At 42.4% G+C, this 22,673-nt stretch overlaps 1 protein-coding gene across 7 annotated transcripts in view; it reads right to left on the reverse strand.

Annotated features, from left to right (window-relative positions):
• Positions 1-15,257: 15,257 nt before the first annotated feature.
• The window catches only part of Ssbp2 (single stranded DNA binding protein 2), a 253,947-nt gene continuing 246,531 nt past the window's right edge, over positions 15,258-22,673 (reverse strand). For 4 of the 7 annotated variants that reach the window (XM_032899052.1, XM_032899050.1, XM_032899048.1 and 1 more), the window contains one exon: positions 15,258-15,836. In XM_032899052.1, the coding sequence (XP_032754943.1) occupies positions 15,807-15,836 (30 nt within the window). In that variant the 3' untranslated portion in view covers positions 15,258-15,806. The remainder of the gene's footprint in view (positions 15,837-22,673) is intronic. The other 3 variants (XM_032899049.1, XM_032899054.1, XM_032899053.1) reach the window with 1 other exon arrangement.

Here is a 22,673-nt window from a genome sequence, read left to right on the forward strand (position 1 = left end):
GGAAGTTTTGATGAGAACTAATGACTGATACAGAATAGCAATGTCAACAATCACAGGACATTTTCAGAAAACAATGGGCTTGACCCTGGTTATTACTGGGCCAAGGAAGATCGAATGCTCTTCATTGTTGACACTGGGAGATATTTACAGCATCCTCCCTCGACATGGATAGCATCCGACACAACACTGTTGGGATTGGTATCAAATGAGATGAACAGTAAGAATAGATACATCGTCACCGCTGTGTCCTGAGTTTTTGTGCTTGAGAGATTTTCAGAATCGATGTTCTTATTTGAGAGTGGAACAAAGTGGAGTTCAGTAAGGACCCAGGGACCAAGAGCTGACATGATGATCAGGGGTGATGTTGTGGCTTATTGTTCTCTGACATCCCTTCTCATCAGGGCTGATGAGCACTTATTGATTTTACTCTATATTTGGGGGTTGTGTGATGTGTGTGAATGCATGCATACATTCTTATGCATCTGTGAGCACGTACATAAACATGCATTTGGAGGCCAGAGATTGATGTCAGGAGTCTTCCTTGATCAATTGCTATACTTTAAGGCAAGGGTCTCTCACTTGAACCCAGAGCTAATTTGGCTAGTCTGGGTGTGTGGCTTACTCTAGGGATCTCGTTTCTGCTTTCCAAGTGCTGAGATTATATGAGGGTGGCCATCCCTACCAGGGATGTATGAAGGTGCTGGGGCCCTATGTTCTGTCCTGATGAAACCTTTTTCCAAGAACTATCTCTGAAGCAAGCCCCTATTTATTGCTCTTGCCGAGGACCCACATCTGGTAGCTGCCTGTAACTCCAGCTCCATAGGATCTGGCATGAAATCTGACTGCCTCAGAAACACACATGAACATGTGTGCTCATGTGCATGCATGCACGCACGCACAAATTTAAATTAAATTAAAATTGTAAAAGGAAAAAGAGAATAATTCAACTTAGAAATTCAACTTTGAATTTGGCCCTGCGACCCCTCACTCAACCATCAGGCATGGAAATAAACTGAATAAATGAAAGTATTTGGATGAAAACCTTGACCTAACATGGATGGGCGGATCATATCTGTGAAAGCAACTTCAGCCAAGTTGCTGTGCGGGCTAAAGTGGGCTCGTGTACTTACATCAGCAGGCGTTTGGAAGACTCGGATTCACGTCAGCGAATGATATTTAGGCTGCTTGAAGAGATGAGTGTGAATCCCGATTTACCCCAAGGCCAATGGTTAGATAAACAGCCATGTCCTCTCCTGCTTACTTCCATCATTTCAACACATGGATTCTATACTGAAAATTTAACAGATAATACTGCCGCGCTAATGACAAGTATGCTAATACGCGAATTATTAGTAGATAGGTTGTGCAGTGTAGCCAAGAAAAAAAAATAACAATTTAAGAAAGAACTGAATAAACACGGCTCTACAAGGATAAATATAAAATGAGTTCATTGTTCCATTTTCTGTTATAAAGCACTTTCTTCCCTTAAAAACTGCTAAAACCAGAGAGCTTGGTAAAATATATTTTTTTAAAAACTCGGATGTACAGCCTGTATAACTCCTAATATAAAGCTGGTAAAAGATGATAAGTTGGAAGTAAAGTTTCCTACAGGTCTGTGGATCTCTGGGAGCTATAGAGAAAAGAGGCACAGGGGGCTGCCTTTGTTGAAGTGAGCTGTGCACATGTGTGTCACTGCTCAGGAGCCACCTGATGCCTCAGAATACAAGAGATGTGACAGGTGCTTACTAACACTGCTCCTTAATGGGCCTCTGGGGACCAGTTGGAGGGATGCCTGAGTAGGAAGGCATTAAGGACTGCTGTCCCCGGCTTGATTACAAACAGTTAGAGATCTGTGGCAGAGATGAGTTAGCCCCAGAGAAAACATCTTAAGAATGTTTGGAGATACTGGAGAAATGGCATGACTTTGATCAAATACAATTCAGTGCAGGAAAGACTGGAGTAATTGCAAAATGACACCATAACTTGTCCCAACAAATTAAGACCTGTACTGACTTAGTTTTTATCTTACAAATATTTCAAATAAAGACAGAATTTCATGCACATTAGTACCTACATCACATCGTAAACAAATAATAAATACAAGAGCCATATGGATCTTCTTAATTACAATTATGAATTACCTCTTCCATAATTCTATATCACACCTCAGTTAAAGAACCAACTTCAGGCCAGGCCAGTCCACCTGGGGCATGGCCAGCAGAGATGAGCTGTATACAGTCCTCTGACCTTTATCTTCTGGCCCATAGTTCTCTCTGCCTTCCTGAGGAGACTTGCAGAGCCCCAGGAGCATGCAGCTTACATTCCTCCCCAGGTAATCTCCTGCCTGCCGGGTCTACCAGGGGCACAGCCAGCAGAGGGTCCACCTGAGGCACAGCGATCAGAAATGAGCAGTGTGCTGTTTCCTGAGATCCACTGTCAGGCTCATGGCTCTCTGCCTGTCTCATTGAGGAGTCCTGTTGGCATCTGGAACATCCAGTCAACACCAGGGACAACTGGATGGCTAAAAGGTAACGTAAAAGCACAATCATCAAGAACCAAGGGCAATATGACACCACCAAAGCCCAACTATCCTGTTACAGCAAGCCTTGGATATCCTGAAACAGAGGAAGCACAAGAAGATGACCCTAAATCCAATTTTATAAAGATGACAGAGGCCTTTAAAAAGGAAATGAATATATCCCTTAAAGAAATAAAGGAAAATACAATCAAACAGGTGAAGGAAAGCAATGAAAATGTCCAAGAATTGAAGAATGGAAATAGAAGCAATAGAGAAACACAAACTGAGGGAATCCTGTAGATGGAAAAACCTAGGAAAGAGAACAGGAACTACAGATGCAAGTGTCACCAACAGAATACAAGCGATGGAAGAAAGAATCTCAGGCATAGAAAGTACAATTGAAGAAATGTATACATCGGTCAAAAAAAATGCTAAATATACAAAGCTCATGACATAAAACATTCAAGAAATCTGGGACACTATGAAAAGACCAAATCTAAGAATAGGAATAAAAAAGATTCTCAGCTACAGGGCCCAGAAAAATACTTTCAACAAAATCATAGAAGAAAATTTCCCCAACCTAAAGAAAGATATTCCTAGATACATACAAGAAGCTTACAGAGCACCATATAGATTTGACCAGAACAGAAGATCTTCCCACCACACAATAATTAAAACAGTAAATGTACAGAGAACAAAGAAAGAATATTAAAAGTTGCAAGGGGAAAAGACCAAGAAACATATAAAGGCAGACATATCAGAATCACACTTGAATTTTCAATAGAGACTCTAAAAGCCAGAAGGGCCTGGGCAGATGTTTCGTAGACTCTAAGAAACCACAGTTGTCAACCCAAACTGCTATACACAGCAAAACTTTCAATCACCATAGATAGGAAAAACAAGATATTTTATGACAAAACCAAATTTAAACAATATCTAGCCATAGATCCAGCCCTTCAGAAGATACTAAAAGGAAAACTCTAACCTAAGGAGACTAACAACACCCAAGAATACACAGGAAATAAATACCACCCACCCCAGCAAACCAAAGGAAGGGAAGCAAACACACACACACACACACACACACACACACACACACACACACACACACACACACACACACCACAACTACCACCACCACCACCACCACCAAAATGACAGGAATTGATAATTGATTGTCATTACTGTCACTCATAATCAATAGACTCAGTTCCCCAATAAAAAGACACGGGCAAACAGACTGGGTGCAAAAAACAGGACCCATCATTCTGCTGCATTCAAGAAACACATCTCAGCAAAAAGAAAAAAAGATATTACCTCAGAGTAAAGGGATGGGAAAAGATTTTCCAAGAAAACAGACCAAGAAGCAAGCTGGAGTAGCCATTCTAATATCTAATACAATAGACTTTAAGCCAAAATTAATCAAAAGAACTTCAATACTCATCAAAGGAAAAATCAACAAAGATAATGTCTCAATTCTGAATGTCTATGCTCCAAATACAAGGTCATGCACATTCATAAAAGACACATTGCTAAAGTTTAAATCACACATTGAACCCCATACATTAATAGCATGATACTTCAACACTTCACTCTTACAAATGGACAAGTCATCAAGATGGAAACTAAAAAGAGAAATAATGAAACAGAGATTATGAATCAAATGGACCTAACAGAAATCTACAGAACATTTCACCCAAACACAAAAGAGTATACCTTCTTCTCAGCACCTTACAGAACCTTCTCCAAAACTGACAATATAATTGGTCACAAAGCAAGCATCAACTGATACAGCAAAATTGAAATAACCCTTTGTATCTAGTCAGACCACCACAGATAAAAGCTGTACTTCAACCACAAGAGAAATAATAGATAGCCTACAAACCCATGGAAACTGGACAACTCTCTATTCAATGACTGAGTCAAGGAAAACATAAAGAAACAGACTTTCTAGAATTCAATGAAAACAAATGCACAACATACTGAGGTTTATGGGGCACAAGGAAAGCAGTACCAAGGATATTTCATAGCACTAATGTCTTTTATAAAGAAATTAGTGAGATTTCATACTAGCAACTTAAGAGCAAACCTTAACACTCTTGATCAAAAAGAAGCAAACACATCCAAGAGGAGTAGATGGAAGGAAATAATCAAACAGGGCTAATCAATAATTAGAAAGAAAGAGAACAATTCAAGGAATCAGCAAAACCAAGAGCTGGTTCTTTGAGAAAATCAACAAGATAGACAAACCCTTATCCAAACTAACTAAAAGGCAGAGGGACATTATCCAAATCGACAAAGTCAGAGAATTCTCAGTCAAAGAACCTTGAATGGTCAAGAAGCACTTAAAGAAATGTTCACCATCATTGGTTATCAGGGAAACGCAAGTCAAAACAACGCTGAGAGTCTATCTTACACTTGTCACAGTGGCTAAGATCAAAAACTCAAATGACAGCACATGCTGGCAAGAATGTGGAGCAAGAGGAGCAATTCTCCATTGCTGGTGGGATTGCAAACCTGTACAGCTACTTTGAAAATTAACTTGGTGGTTTCTCAGAAAATTGGGAATAGTTCTACTCCAAGACTTGGCTATACTAATCCTGGGCATATGCCCCAAAACGCCCCACTATACCACAGGGACACTAGCTCAACTATGTTAATAACAGCTTTATTTGTAATAGCAGAAACTGGAAGCAGCCCAGATGTTCTTCAACAGAAGAATGGACATAGAAAATGTGGTACATTTATACAATGGAATACTACTCAGCTATTAAAACAATGGCTTCATGAAATCCACAGATGGAACTTGAAAATAGCATCCTGAATGAGGTAACTCAGTCCCAGAAAGAACAAGCGTTCTACCTTTGGCTATAGACCCAAAGAAACTAAGTAACAGGAGGGCCTAAGGGAAGATGTTTGATTCCCACTCAGAGGGGAATGAGAATAATAGGGGAATAAAACAGGCATCAGAGGTGGATGGAGGGAGGGACCTTGGGGGGAGGGATGATGAGGGGATAGGGATGTGAGCAGGTGTTGGGGGGACAGGAGGGCAGGGAGAGAACAGAAACCAGTGGGGGGATATCTCTGGGACTAGCCAGAGATCTGGGATGAGGAAAGCTCCCGGGGGTCTATGGGCTGACCCTAGTTGAGACTCCTAGCAGGCGGGGATATGGAAACTGAAGTGGCCACTTTCTGTAGTTGGGCAGAACTTCCATTGGAGGGAGGGGGACATCAACCCATTCACAAAACTTTAGACCTTAAATCTGTGCTGCTTACAAGACAGTCAGCGATTAAGGTGGAGCAGGATTGAGGGAATGGCCAATTACTGGCCCGACATGAGACCGGTCCCACGAGAGAGAGCCAGCCCCTGCTACTATTAATCACGCTCTGCTTGCAGATATGAGCCTAGCATTGCTATCTCTGAGGGGCTTCACCCAGCCGCTGATGGGAAAAGATGCAGAGACCCACAGCCAGACCTCAGGTGGAGCTCAGGGAGTGTGTGGAAGAGTGGGGAATGGGATTGAGGGAGCTGGGGGGGGAGGGTCAAGGACAGCACTGAGCCCCCGGGGGCTCACAAAGACTGAACAATCAACTGAAGAGCATGCAGGGGCTGGACTCAGGCCCGTGCGCATCTGTAGCAGATGGGCAGCTTGGTCTTCATGCGGGCTCCCTAACAACTGGAGTGGGGGGAGAGGGAGACTTTGACTATGAGGCCTACTATTGGATTCCCTTCCCTTACCTGGACTGCTGTTGGTCCTCTGTGGAAGAGGATTCACCTAGTCCTACTGCTACTTCCCTCACCAGGGTGGCACCTAACAGGGGGCTTCCCCTTCTCTAAGGAGAAGGGGAGGGATGATTGGGAAAAGAGCTTGTGATGGTGGGACTGGGAGGAGAGGAGAGAGGGGAGCTGTGATTAGGACAGGAAGTGAATAAATTTAATAAAAAATAAAGCTACTAGATTTAACAAAACCCCAAAGAACAACAACTCCAACTGCAGGCACTATAGAAAACAAGACTCAAGACGAAATGGGGGAGGGGGGATTCACTCACAACAAGTCCATCTTTACTGTATTAGAGTTCAGGTAACCAAGATAATGCGTTATTGGGTAACTAATTTGTTCCCTGACCAGTAAGACTTTTCATTTGTTAAAAGAAAGAGTTTTGGTCTCTTTTTGGAGTTTCCTTCTGCCCCCATTCATTTATCCTCTGGCTGTAAATGTGGTTTGAACAGGAGTCCTTGGGAGGCAGGCTGTAGAAATTTTGGCTGCAGGAAACAGAGTGTTACTCAAGTTGGGCCAAATGAATACAATTCTTTGTAGAACAATGGTGGAGACAGGGCTGCACCTGTCGTGGTGTCCATGGTCCTCTGCAGCAACATCTTTCATCCTCTGGCTCATCTCGGACTGCAGAGGGCAAAGGAAACCACGCAGCCACTTTAACCTGCCAGTGCTGCGGCTCAGAGGATGGAGGGCATTCAGACATTCAAACAGAAGACGAATTTCACGATTGTTTGCATTTCAAATGGCACCATCTATGCTTTCCAATGCAATCACTTCCTCATACAAACAACGCCCAAAGTAGGTTTTCCCACATCTTTGTCTCATAATTAAGTCTGAAGGAAGTTTAGTGTACTCTTTTTAGCAGAATTACGGAGAGTAAAAATCTGTAGACAATTGTTAGTGACCATCTTGAACTTTAGGCAAATTCTGCAGATGTAAGTAATTATCATCCTTTAAACAAATGTGGGAGTGAAAATTCAACTTGTGAAGTAAAGTGGAGTTCAGGTGCTGGAATTCATGAATCCCCACGCATCTCCATTTTCTCTTGGTAGAGCCTTGTTAGTGGGTTTTAAAGTTTCCCTTCAGTGCCTTCTTTCCCAACCTTGTTTCCTTCAAGGCTTTTCTTCTGGATACAGGCTTGAAGTATTTTAGTTGCTGCTGATTGTGTTTGAAAAGTTTAAACCATGAAGCTTGGGACCATAGTACACCTCGCCATGGAGAAAGCAATAGCAGCAGTTTTCCTGTTCGGCAGGAAGAGCATCATCCAGGAAGGCTGGGTGCAGGCAGTCTCATGTCTGTCCCAGTGTCCTACTCAGGTGCAAGAACAAGTGCTTCTGCTACTCAACAGGGAAAGATTGGACTTAATCTCTGGTCTGCTCAGAACTCTTCTTCAGCTGGAGAAGCTCCATCTCTTCCAGAGCTGTCCATTCACAAGGGGCAAGCAGAAGGTCAAGTTTGGGCCCAGTGTCAAGAACTCAGCTCATAGGAAAGTTGTTAAGAGACAATGCTGCCGAGTAAACCACAACTTTATGTACTTTGAGAAGTTGAAATGCACACGGAAAGCCTTTTAGAACACAGACATTTATAATCTGATTTCAGGTTTTCTGAAGTGCCTCCTGCCTTGCAGTTACACAAAGGGGAGACAATGACATTCCTTTTTGGCAAAGGCACAGTTCAACAATTGTCACACACAAACCCCCATGCAAATCTCTCTAGAATGCACAACCGTAGCAGGAAGCACACTTCTCCACGAGGTTTAAGGTAACCTGGAAAGAGATGGAATGAAAGACAGTTCCTGTTCTACCCAGACCACTTCCCCTGCAGGCTGATTAAACAGACTCCGTCTAGAAACACTCATGGTCGCAGGCTCTCAGAAGCCCAGACTGTGAACATTTCAGTTTACACTGAGCTTCAGCTGGACCAAGAAATCCTGCAGGTAAACATCCTTCTGCACAGGGACTTATGGAAAGACTTATTTAAAATAGTTCTGTAAAATTTATTGGATTTTAAACTTTAAATACTCAGTATTGAGAACTTTGTTACAATCTGGCTTTACAGAGACAGTTATCTTAGAAATCCTGGTGGTGGATTTAACAATCTATCTTTTGTACAGAAACACTAATTTTGGTTGGGTTGTTTGGTCCACAAGTGTTTAATAACTGTTACACATAAGTTTGCATTTCCACATTAATTTGGCCAATGCTTTCATTTGCACTGACTGCTCTTATATACAACTAATGTGTTATCTGTTTAGTATTATCTTTCCCCCACAAATTTATGTTTAGCTCTCCAAGAGTTTATTGACTGAAGAACTGTGTGTAGACAAGTGCTCTACATGAAAACGAAGTAAGTGGTTTAGACCTGACTGGCAACTGCCTGTCGTAACAGCAGGTTGAGTTCTCAAAGCCAACGTCACTCCCAATGCTTGACACATGTGTTCTGTTAAAACAGTCTTGAGAGCTTTAAGTTATGTATGCAGTCTCCTTAGTCCTCAGTGAATAATGGCTAACAAGATGGTGAGAACAATGAACAAAAAGGTATAGTGCATACATCTGACTCTTCAATTCATAAGTCAATCTCCTGAAAATATATGTATGCACACATACAACATATATACACACATATGTATAAATCAATGACGCTGGCTGTTTATGGTACTGATGCTAGTCCTATAATGTATGGGAATACCTTTATTGAAGGATGCTCAAAAGTAACCTTTCATGTCTTATGACACATTAAGAGTTCCATCCATATTCTCAGAAAAAGGTGTGGCTGCAAATGCATGTGTTTGGGGTGAAATTGTGAGGCTGCTCTTTTCCAGATCACAGCTACTGCCAAGCAGAGCCCCCTCCAGAAAGGCGTTAGGGAAGGTCTGCAAATTGCATTCTTATGCATAGTGTCTTCTGACTACAGAGCTTTCTAAAAAGCTGTAATATACTCTTATTGAACTGTGCTGGAAATACAACTCGTCGAATGTAATCGTTGTCCCGTGTTTGATGTAAAGAGGTTTTCTCTTCCCTTCACCTTAAGTATATATTAAACCATGGGACCACACAACACCTGATGCAGATGCTCTAGGACCAGGGGTGCACATGCGCATGTCTGCCTGTGCGTTATGTTGGCTGTGACCTGTCTGGGCAAGGCTTACTCTGACCCCACACAATGCTTCTGCTGTTAGCAACCATCTGCAGACAGTCAGAGACAGTTTACATCACAAACTCCAGGTCAGTTCGTGCCTCCCTGACTTCCACCTGTTTTGAACTCAAGAGCCTGTCAGTTGCTTTCTGTCTACCCTTCAGTCTCCAGACACCCAGACCCTTTGGAGTTTAAAAAGTCAGCAGACAAGCTTCACGGGGAAATTTTGGTTCACCGTCTGGTCAGTGAGGGCTACACTTCCTTCTCTAGCATGTATGAGTGTGCTGCATCGTCAGGCTGAGACATCCCATCTAGATCAAAGCCACAGCCAATGATGTGCACTGGTGTTGAGCGCATTACCTATGGGTAGGGTTCTGCATTTCCACTGCTTTCCAGGGACAGATTCTCAACACAATTAGGAGTCGCCTTCTCCTTCTCAGTAGAAGGGACCGACTTTACCACCTTTCAGGTAGATGTTTACGGCAAACTGAAGTGACCATCTGCACTGGGCACCGTCGAGATCAAAGTACTACTGCATGGTTCCTTTGAACAAACGCCTCTGTTCTGACACTGTGCGTATTCTACTTGAAATAAAATACAGAAACCTCACTCCTTAAGAGCTATCCACTTGGTAACAATATTTGGAGGCAAGGTTGTTATCTGACCATACAGAACCAGCCACTCTCAGGTGCATGTAAATCCTTCGCCTCTACAGATTCCTGAACTCTATCTAGGGTAGAATGCCCAATTTACTTCAGTGCACAGATGTTTACGTTACAGTCCGACTTCTCACTCAGGAAACACTGTGCTGTCTCCATGCAAACAATTTCCTCTACTTTTCCAATAAGTACTGAAGTAAAGGATAGAAATAAAAAGGTAGAAACTGTAAATCAAAAGCTGCAATTTTATCAATTAAATATGAAGACGTGCCAACTTACGGGGCATTTATGTACATCTTTATGGTGACTTTTTGTATTACACAAACAGCTCAAGTACTTTTACAAAAACATTAAGTGATAAATTCACTTGAGAATAACAATGTACATGTGCACAAAGATATATACACACAAGTGCTACATTGACAAGTGTGTGGGTTACCTGGTGCCCGTTACTGAACGGAGAGTCGTAATTACCGAGTCATCCCAGACTTCAATTATATTTATACACAGATTGTGCATTTATAAAAACCTTACAAATAACTCTATTTTCCAGGAAGACATTGTAACAATTTAACACGTGTAGTAAGAAAACATTTTAAATTCTTAAAATCACAATTAGATAAACAATTCAATAATCATATGGCTACCATGAATAAAGAATTCTATGTATAAAGACTTCTCCATCTTTACATCTGAAACAGTAACATGTCCTTCCAAGCATTTGCCTAACGGAGAGTTTATAGCTGTCTTAATGCAAGGAAAGTAAGTATTTTTGAAGTTTGATCTAAATCCACACACAAACTTCAATCAGTACTTTGTCAAGAAAATCTCTAAAGTATTGCGAAGAATTTAGATCTCCGCTCAAATCATGTAAGATGGGCAGATGATCTGAGGTGTTGTTTCCAAACAGATGGTTGACTACATTTAACCAACACTGTTCCAGAGACACAGCATACTGTGCAGACTGTATAGACTCCTATCAAAGACCCAGACCTCACCCTCAGGTCATATACTGGGGTCGCTGTCACAGAGGAGAAAGTGAAATGCAGTAACTGAGAACAAATATTTATATATTTTTTCAAGGACTATTAACACTTACCTTTGCCATGGTAACAGTCCATCTTGCTTTAGAAATAAAACACTAAGTATTTTAGAAGCAGATCATAAGATTCCAGTGACTGAGACAGTCAAAGTGAAGCAAACATTTATCCTACCAATACCTAGGAAACGCATACATGAGAAGGCCCAGTTCCACATTAAATGCTGTAACATTTATATATTTCATTTTACTACTGTATTTCATTTTAAAATGCAAAATATTCACATTTAAACTTCATACAGAAATGATTCTCTTACTTAAGAAAACAAATTCTGTAAGTTACCAAGGGAAACTCAACAGAGGAAACCCTTGGGACTCAGTCAGCTGAATCTCTTTCTTCATAATAGAGTCTAGAGAAGTCATTGAAAGTCTCAGGTGTGTGTTAATCATACGTCATCCTAACTGAATTATGGTTCATGGGTCAAGTTAACGGTTTAGATGATGTCAATTCAACTTCCTATACCGTAATTACTGCATGATTTCTGACACGCTTAGTATGACGTCCAATGCTGAGAAGCTAAATCTGGGCCTGGGACACTACTCCTGCTGATATATTGTCCAATATACAGAATCGTGGTGTTCTCCTCTCTTGCCATCCCAAATAACTTCTATCAGATATATTACCACTGAAATAAAATGTCAAAAGAAAAAGATGTTTACTATCTATCAACAGTGCTATATAAAATAATACGATCTCAGTAGAAGTGGGGTTTATGAGCAAAATTTATGTTGCCGTCCCCCAATACATGCACACAGGTATACACAAATGTAGTATGCAGAACTGAGGTGGTATTAACAAATTTGCCACTCTTACTTTTCCCATATTTCTGGGCATCTTTCTCAGACCAGGGGAGACTGTGACAGATGCTTACAACTGGAAACATTGTTTTAAGCAAGCATGGGCTTTTGGTTCTCATGTCAGAGAAATGTAGTACACCAAGAAGGGAAAACTACAGAAGACTAATTGGCATTTGTTAAAATGCGTGATTATTGTCTGAACACACCAATCTCCTCTCTCTACACCACATATTCGTGAGCTACTTGCCTCTGTTAATGTCTCAAGCAAAGGAGAAAGAACTACAGCACACAAAACACAACAGGAAACAGTGTCAAGAGAACATTCAGATGTCACGTGGCTGTGATCTGTAATACTGCTTGTGATGAACAGTAATAATCAAGGAATGAAAACTGAAAACGTTTTCCTCAGGAGAACTACCACCAGTACTATATACACTGTGCAGGGACGAAAGCTGTGAGGCTGAGAAGGGAGAGCTGTTCAACCCTTGTGTCTTGTCTCCTGGGATGGAAGGCAAGCATGGAGAAGCTGTAAGCTAACCCAGGTTTGATATACTGAGAACTGTGCACAGTCCCTGCTGAGGGCACAGCCCCACAATGTGGAGAATGATGTAGACAGCTGTGGGGCTACTCACATGCCAACGTGAACTTACTCCACCTGCTGTCTTCAAAGCTCAAGACTGTTTACCTGAATGGTCCTTTCAAACGCAACCGAGTTCGGGTGCCTTACAGAATCATGAAAAGAGAGATGGAACAAATTTTCTCTATTTAATTTCTGTAGGGACAGGTGTGTCTGAGCGCTTTCCTTGGCTGAAGGGGAACAGAATTTTTCTCTAAATTTCTGTAGGGACAGGTGTGTCTGAGCGCTTTCCTTGGCTGAAGGGAGCAGAATTGATTTGTTAGTCTTTCGGCAATCGAGAAATCTTAACCTCAGATTTTTAGCCGTGAAATTCCTGTTCACTAGCAATTGAACCCAAACTGGAATATTTTCAAAGGAGCACTAATTTGCCCATCAAGTTTGTGGTTTTATGAGATCAGTGTACCCAAAAGCCTTTTTTTGAAACACAGGGCATCTTCGCAGTAAGACAGTCAGATGGTTAAGAACCACACAGAACTTAGACTTGAGCTTTCAAACATTAGTGCGTTAGGGAGGGCAGGAAGAGGAACAGGATTCATGCTCACAATGACTGCCCAATCTCAGATTTGATGGGTGCATGCCATGTCCAATATATGTGAGTATTGCTGATTTCATCATTATGTGCTGAAATATGCAAAAAAAAACAACCAAAAAACCAAAAACAAAAAACCCAAAACCTCTGGCAAGCAGCATATACATCAAGACAGCATGAATGTGTCAGTCCCGGTAGAATGCTTAAGAAAATGTTGGCTTTTCTTACCAGGAACACAATAAATGTTAAATAATTAAGATCTACATAAAAATCAATGTAGTTTTAGTGTTTACCCTTTGGGTAACAAAGTTATCTGGCTAAAGAAATGAAGCATTCTTGTATTTTCTAGTTTGTGAATGCAGTTTTATCTTAAAAATAATTTTTACGGTTTTAATGAATTTACAAATTGGGACCAGGTATTTTTAAAACTGAGTTCCAAGAAAGTAAGGAAATGAAAACAAAAACAAAACCATCTTACTTCTTAAGAAACAAAACAGGTTAGAAGTAGCACATGCTGCTTATATCATTATTAACACACCATTTATGTCATTTATATTCTAGAACTATTCCCAAAGAAGGGCATGTAAAATTAGTTCCACGATTTTTGTGTGTAAGAGGAATCATTTGCTTCCCTTCTCAGAACACAAATGACAGAAAGGAAAGGCTGGTCGTGATGGAGAGCAGAGTGAGCAGAAGTCCAGCACCGTAAGACCGAGATTACTGAAAACAGTTTAACTCTGGTAAACTGTGGTTTATGGTCGTATAGAGAGTGAAAGCTGCCACTGATACCAGTGGTTCAGGTAAATGCATGAAGCGTCATCCTCAGATTAGCTCCACCTGAGGGTAAAGACTTCCTGTGCCAACTGCCTGAGACAGGTTCCTATAGTCTGCTGGTACAAGGCTGCTCTCTGGTACAGTTGTAGGCCAACGCTGTGCTATAAACTATGACTCATAAGTGTCACCTAGATCTGCAGGGTAAGTTAATTCTTTATCCTCCATGCTCCCAGCATCCCTGTAATGCCCAGCCAAAACTGTCCATTTTCAGGAAGAATGAATCAATGTAGATTTGAGAGAAATTGATCATCTAGAACCATGTGCAGGCAATCAGTGTCAACATTTTCACGTACGTTATAGCCCCAAAGGAAAGGGAGGTGTCCTCTCCCGTCAGGCTGGGCAGTACTCGCTAGCAGGGTGGAGATCAGTGGACATTTGTACCCCAGCTAGACCAGAAAGGATCACAGAGGTCTCTCTTAGAGTATAAAATAAACTCTCTATGCTTTTCCTATGGGGATTTAGTGTTTGGGTACAGGATTAAATGTAATCCCAAAGATCAGGGAAATGTCATGCAGCAGGGCGCTTTTGTAAGGAAGATAATTAAAAACTGTTTCTTTACTGCCTTCCAAACTGTCAGACACACAATGGAGATCTAGCCAGCTGCAGTCAACACAAGTTATACAGATAATCTGCCTCCCAGTGCAAGTCCTCTGACCCCAAAACAGAGTGGACAGGGCACATACACTGCCAGCTGAGAGCAGGGACATCAGTTCTGCTCCAGCAGGCAAGCTACTGGGTGAGAAAACCAGAAACTCTGCAACCCTCGTGTTCTCATTCTCTGCTCTCTGCCCTGAAAGCCTCAGCCATGTCAGTGTGTCTGTCTGTTTTCAAGTGTCTGGAAATGATCATAGGAAATCTGAATAAAAATACAGTACCATTCCTCACTGTATATTATTAAAATTTTACTTCTAGATCCCTAGGAGAAGCTGAAACTCAAATAAGTGGTTTTGCTATCACTTTTGGATTTTATTGTGTTTAAGAATGTGTGCTAAAAGTATGGTAACCTGTGTCACTTTATTGCTACAGTGTAGGTAACTTGAGTTAGCTAATCATTTCTGCATCATTAAGACAAACAAATCAAGAAGGAACTCAGTTTAAACAGTTACTGCAGAAATGTACTGCGTGAGGCCCTGTGTTTTCCTTACATACAAAGCAGCACACGACTCTGCACAGAAGGGAACAGAACACTTGGTTGGACATGAGGATGAAGACACTGTCTCTACTCGGTACACTCTGGGTTCACAGGCAACTTGCTTCAGACACAGTGAATGAAAGCTCTCAAATAAGCAATTTTATTCCTATCCATGATTGCAGACATTTACAAAACCATAACATCTGAGTTCACCTTAAAAAATAACTTATATAAAGCAGTGATGTACACAGCACAAAATAGTTCAGGAAGCGCAGGAGCAACCTTTAATAATTAAAATGTAAACGTGAAAAAAAAGGATGGAATAAAAGTCCCTACTTACTTCTACTTAAGATGTCGTGTGATAATATCTTACAATGTCCTGTGGGTCAATGCACGTATGCATATATGTGCATACAGATCTGCACATACGATGCATTCTCTTCCCCACACACACACAGATAATCACCGCAGTTCAGTTGGGGCAGCTAATGGGCAGCTCCGTACAGTTGCTTGAATCACGTGTGGGCCCGCTTTCTTCTCAAAATAGGGGAGAGAGCAGGAACTAAAAGGTGGTCTGGTTGTCTGAGATTCCGTTGTCTAACTGTACACGATGAGTAGTTTTCTTCCGTAGTAGTTTTGTGATGGGCTGACTCACGATGGTTTTCATGAGGGGACGCGGTAATGGATCACACACTCATGGTCATGCTGGGGGAGTACTGCAAGGACAGAGAAGCCAGTGCTTAAAAGTGATGCCAGTATGGGTCTCCTTGGTACAGAGGCCAAGTGATGAGTGTTGGTTTCCACAGACATTTAAGTACACACCTTTAACCTCAGGAAAATAAGGAACCGTAATGAGCTAGTGTATATGGCTTTACTTAATTTAAAATTTTATATTATTTCCTCTACAAAGCCTGATTAATCATTTCCCAGGACCTACCTAGATCATTATCCAGTCCTCAGACTCTCCTTCCAAGGGGTTTGAAGACAGTTGTAACAATCTGGGCAACTTTAGTTCAAGGATGCATCACAGTGAAGAAGTCTGAGGCCTAGCCTTAGCTATACATAGCCAAGTGAGTGGGGGACTTCCCTGAACTCTCCTTTAGTTTGTTCCCTTTTATAACAGCCGTTCTGACAATATCAAGTCTGAGGAGGATTCAATATAAAATCCTTCAACTATGTACCTGATTCAACACACAGAAAGTGCTCAGTGAAGTCATGTAAGGAGGTCTGAGCAGCTCTGCTGAGTCTGTGAAAACACCAGATGCTCTGATGTGTTAACATAGAAGCCACACATGCGCATGCGCGCGCACACACACACACACACACACACACACACACACACACACACACACACACACACACATGGCGGCCAGGACTCCAGCATCAGTCTAGTGCACACAACTCAGCCTAACAATATGATGCGGTTGACAAGTCACTTGGCTGAGGTCATCCCTGAGTACAGCACAGCTCTAGATCATCTAAATAGAGATGACGCCTCTTGCAAATGCTAACAGTCTCCAAATGAAAATGGCTTCTAGATCAAAGTAAACACGTGGACCCTGCAATATTTTAGTGTTTGATGGAAAGCCTGCAAAAAGCACTTCCAAGGATTTAATGTTATATAATGATAATGTCTCAGGATGAGAGACGGGTACAGTCCAAAGGTCGGGCTCCACACTGGGGAATCCAATAGAGACCTGTGGCTAAGTGGTCAGTGGGACATAACCTTTTAGAATGTTGGTAGAAAGGGGAAAGTGGACGATCCCAGCAAGCTGGGAGGGACGAGGGCACAGAGGAGCTGCAGTGCGAGGAGCTCCCCGTGAGCGCACTGAGAGGGCCCAGCTGGTAGGCCTGTAAATCAAATGCACTGTTCGCAGGGACTGCAGAGAATGCCATGGGGGAGGGGGTGAGGCTGGAAAAGGGCGGCTGGGTCACAGGGGTGCTGCTCAGTCTTTAACACTGGCTACACCAAGAGAATTTGTTTGTCAGTGAACAGCCTTGAGCTGTTTTAGAAGAAGGAAGCTAAGTCAGGTGGTTTACCTGACTCCTGTGTTGGACAGTAGGGAGCACTGGGCAAGAAGAAGAAAGGGCAGAGGGAAATGATGTAACTGTATTATAATCTCAGAGAATAAAAATGCATTCAACTCAGAAAAACAAGGCAGGATGAAAAAACCAACTCAAAATAAGAGCACCACCCATCATACATAAGCGGTTCCCTGGCTGGAGTGCGCACCCAACTCCACGGCAGTGCGACAAGGCCTCACGTCACCAGTGACTTCAGCACCCAACTCCACGGCAGGGTGACGAGGCCTCACGTCACCAGTGACTTAAGCACCCAACTCCACGGCAGGGTGACGAGGCCTCACGTCACCAGTGACTTAAGCACCCGACTCCACGGCAGGGTGACGAGGCCTCACGTCACCAGTGACTTCAGCACCCAACTCCACGGCAGGGTGACGAGGCCTCACGTCACCAGTGACTTCAGCACCCAACTCCACGGCAGGGTGACGAGGCCTCACGTCACCAGTGACGTCAGCGGCAACTTCTTACTCGCAGCCTTGGACTAAACATCAGTCACACACTAGAACTATATGCAGTTACAGGTAAAGTACAGAATACAGTGATATTCAGAGACAAGAACAAGCAGGAGGAAAAGATGAGGGGGCTGGAGAGATGGCTCAGTGGTTAAGAGCACCGACCGCTCTTCCAGACGTTCTGAGTTCAAATCCCAGCATCCACATGGTGGCTCACAACCATCTGTAATAAGTCTTTGTTAAAATGAATAAAATATATAAACCTCTTCTGATGAGTCTGAAGACAGCGACAGTGTACTTATAAAAAATACATAAATACGTACATGCATACATACATCATTTAAAAAAAGAAAAGATGAGGGTGTGCCTCTACAGCAAAGTAGGCAGAGAAGCAGAGACATTTGCCATGCGTCCCACAGCCCTGTAGCTGGTCTAAGGACAGGGACAGGCGTGTGTGGTCCAGCTGAGCCTGTGCTGATGGAACTCTCTACTCCATCCTGGCCAGCACATCAGGTGCCACAGTATGTGGCTTCTAAGTTCTTGAAGCGGAGACTGGAAGTTCTGAAGTAAAGTCCCGTGTGTTTAGTGTTGCTAATCACTGGCATTATTTCAGAATAAATGGCTTGCAGAGTGGTGCTGTGTCAATGACTGAAGCCGGGAGGTAGGATGGCTTCCTGCAGAGCCCCACAGGAAATGCTCCTGGGCTAAACTGCAGACAACCTGACTGTGCAGTCTGGGCAATTTGGATTTTCCGCATTCTAGAGTCCTTTCTTCATTCCAGCTCACTCATATATCACATGATGTTAGAGAAAACTGGAAGATCCTTTTCATTCTAAGATATGTTACCTAATGATACACACATTCTTACTCTGTTGTCAGATATCTTCTAGCTGCATAAGTCTTTGTTAAAATGAATAAAATATATAAAAATGAATTTTATATAAAATGTCTTGAGAAAACTTACAGGAAAAAAAAACATTGTTGATATATCAGGAAGTTAGAAGAAGTCACTTTGCCTATGAAAGAAACTGAAGGAAAAATATTAGGTGTAGAGAAACCGAGGGTCAGGAACCAGCTCCGAGAAATAAAACTCAGAGTTTACTAGAACCTGGTTAGGTAGATGCACTGAGTGGCACGCACAACTGCAGAGTGATAGGCACTGTCTCTGGCAGACTGACGGGAGGCACTCCTGCCTGGGCATCCCTGGCCGTGTCTCATGTTCCTGTAAGGCTGGAGATTGCTCACTGCCAGTTTCTGTTACTCAAACAGTTTTAAGAAAATGAAACTAAAGGGAATTATAAATTCTAGAAAAGCTCCCAGAATGCCAGCAAAAAGGAGCATTCCCACGAATCACCATCTTCAGAGTACTGAGGACGTGGTCCACATTTTCCCAGAAGAGAGGAGGGATGAGTGCTGAATGGCTGCCATGGTGAGAGACACACGGTGTCCTGGTGTATGGTGTGGACTCACGTCAGTGTGTGCGCTGTGCTGCTGCATTGACACACAGTGACACACTGTACGGTTTGTACTACAGTGCTGTGAAGTCAGGTCCTACCGTCTGGGACTATTCAGTTAGTCTGGCTCTCCTAGGAGGGTAAAATGGTCCCTGTAGTTATTGACAGCACTCTGTGTTGAAAAAAAGTAGAACTGAAGCTATTATTTTAAACATATACCCATTTTATCTGTTCCTTAAAGTATACTTTGAGATAGCAGGTCCTAACATGAACGTGTAGAGTCTTTTCCTTCTTATCACCTAATTAATGTTCTACAAAATCCGTTAGACATAGTCGTTAAATTTGCTGGAAGAATACTTTAGATCACACCACTTTCTTGGTTTCTATAAATATTTTTTTCTTGATGAGAAATAAGGAGTAGTTGCACTCCTCTGAATACAACATGAAGTAACTTAATGTTTCTGTGACCACTTAAAGTTTCCTAACAGTAGCAGCAGTGGACAGGGCACGCAAGGTGGGAGGTCTGCCAGTCAGCATGTCGCTGTTGAATATTGTGGTCCTAACAGCACACCTGCTAATCTGATAATAGACTAAGGCCATGGGAAAACATTCTTCAAATTAATCCAACTGCTCTCGTCTCTTTTGAGCTGTTTTTGTTTCTGCACCATGTAAAGCAAGTATTTACAGCACGTGAACACTAGGGGGCAGCTTTGTGTCTTGAATGAAGGAGTCTTGTTCATTTGACCCTGCCGATTGTGTTTGCAGTGCTAGCTTTGTGGATTTTGGCATGTTGTTTTGATGTAATTAAATCAAGCAGCATGTTGGGAGAGCGTGTCGGGAGAGCGTGGGTTACTATCCAGTATACAGTGAGCACTGAACAGTTGTTTCCTCTGGCCTTTTGGCTTAACCTCTGGGGCAAGAGCAGCAGCCTCAAGCTGCTAAGCACACAAGCTCTACGCCTTAAAATCCAGACTGTGAACATTCAAACTGGGATCTTTGAGTTCACTATTTTCTCAGATACTGTACAAATAGAGTCACTGGAGAGACCTCATTCTACCATGTCCTTAAACCCCGTGCTTGTCAGCACAGAATTTTGTCTATCTTCCTCTCCATTCCCTTCTTGGTCTACTTTAAAATACATATTAAAAAGGTGTGAAGACATTCACATACAGGCAACACGAAGTGCAGTCAAGGAACTCCACAACAGAGCACATGGAACTGTCAGGGAAAAGTGGGGCTGGGGACAGCAAAGAATTAGAGGGGAGGGATTGGGGAGACAGATTTGATCTAACATATATACATGTATAAAATTCTTGTAAAAAACATAGTAAATTAAAGCAAGCCATAGATAAATAACAAAGACACCAGCTGCAGTTAAGTGAACTCGCCTTCTAGATAGACCACAGGACCAAGTAGCCAGCAGGATTGAGTACATGTGTTCTCTAGACTGTGGTAGCCATCAATCGTCCTTGTCCCAACCCACTGTGCTCAGTCTCCAACCATCAACCAGGAAGAGGAGGCAGTGTCTTTGGCTGTTATCAGCTCATTTCCCTTTGGGGAACTCTCCTGCTAGAGCAGGAAAGGGAAGGAGGAGCCATAGTAAGCCTTGTTTTCAACTCCGCCCTGTAGTTTGAAGGGCCTTCTGAGTTCAGGGCAGCCTGGCCAGGAGATGGGCCAGGAGATGACAAAACCAGCTGCTCTCAGCCCCTCCCACTCCAAGTATCCATTCATCCAGCTGCTCTCAGCCCCTCCCACTCCAAGTGCCCATTCATCCAGCTGCTCTCAGCTCCTCCTACTCCAAGTGCCCATTCATCCAGCTGCTCTCAGCTCCTCCCACTCCAAGTGTCCATTCATCCAGCTGCTCCCAGCTCCTCCTACTCCAAGTGTCCATTCATCCAGCTGCTCCCAGCTCCTCCTACTCCAAGTGTCCATTCATCCAGCTGCTCTCAGCCCCTCCCACCCTAAGTGTTCAATCATGCAGACAGCTGGCTCTTCTGCTGGGATTTAAGGGTGAGGTGGGTATTTACTTTCTGCTCTCTGCTTCTCTGCTCTCCTTGACGGGCTTTCTGCATTTGTGTCCCCTTTCTAAGGGCGAAAAACAGGAGTTCTGATGAATATGAAGGGGAGGGGAGGACGCCTCTTTTCCATGCACTTAGTTAAAGTCACGTGGAACTTTCAAAAGTTTACTTTTAATCCCTAATAATACCTCTTATCTTAGAAATATCCAATTTATGCCAACCCCAGCATTTATTTAAAAATATTTTAATTTAAAAAGTGATACAAGTTACTTATGCTACCATGTGATATTGTGATGCTATGTTGGAGAATGTTCAAACAGGGCTAACCACACCTATATCCTTAAATAATGCCATTTTTTCTGTAGTACAAACAATAAAGTTCTTCCTTTTGGCCTTTGTGAAAGACACGGTACGTCATCATCGTCTCTGCACTCTGCAGCTCCCTTCTTCATGTCTCTCCACAGCCCTGCCTTTCCTGATCCATCCCACTGGGCTCCAGCTTCTTGTAACTCACAGCTGCACCAACTGTGGATGTGACTTCAGGTGGGACCATGTACCCAAATGCAGGGGGGGGTGGGTGGGATTTAAGCAAGAGTAAAATTTGTTCTGAATACACAATAACCAAAAATAAATGCAAATTCAAAAGCAAAGGTGTCATGAATGCCAGCAGCTCTGGCAGCCCTCGCTCAAGCGGGTGCACTGGGAAGCTTCGGCTGTCACAGCAGCCCGGTGCAGGGTACGGTGTTGTGTATTTTGAACTGTTTTTGCCACATATACAAGTTTCACACAGTAACTTGATTATGGAAAACAAAAATATTTCCTCTAGTCATTCAAGTGTCAAATTAGTGTATGTTAGGATAGTAATTACCATGTGAGAATGTCTAATTTTAAAAATTTCTGCTTGAGTTGGTGACCTTAGGTTGCTTATAAAATGACTAAATGGACCTTTGCTTGGTTTTTGACAGACTTCCGACCATTTATGAGATGGTCCTAAGCATATACCAGCTTTTATCACATGTGTATGGGAAATACGTCTTTATGTTTCTGACTATAAAATACAAACCATTCAACTCTGACAAAGACAGCACTTGGGAGGCAAAGGCAGAAAGATTTCTGTGAGTTCAAGGCCAGCCTAGTCCAAATACAAGTTCCAGGCAAGTCAGAACTACACAAAGAACACGCAAATATTCATTCATTCATTCATTCATTCATTCATTCATTCATTCATTCATCCCCCCCCCACACACGACACACACATTCATTTTATTAGATGTGGATGTTCTGTGGATTCCTTTGCTTCTTGGTTTCAACCTATAGTCTCCACTGGAAATGATGCTGACCCTGCATGTTGGCTATAAAAAAAGAGAGTTTTTTTTTTTTTCTGCTCTCTAATTTGCTTTATTTATATGATTGATGAGGACAAGGAAGAAAGATAAAATTACATGTTTAATCAATTGTAAACATAAGTACACATCAAAGAACTATTTTAAAATGCATTTCTTTATGTTTTATTACTAGTACGTGCTTGATTTGTGCATTTGTGTGTC

The sequence above is a fragment of the Rattus rattus genome, chromosome 3 (genome assembly GCF_011064425.1).
Source record: "Rattus rattus isolate New Zealand chromosome 3, Rrattus_CSIRO_v1, whole genome shotgun sequence".
NCBI classification, from domain to species: domain Eukaryota; kingdom Metazoa; phylum Chordata; class Mammalia; order Rodentia; family Muridae; genus Rattus; species Rattus rattus.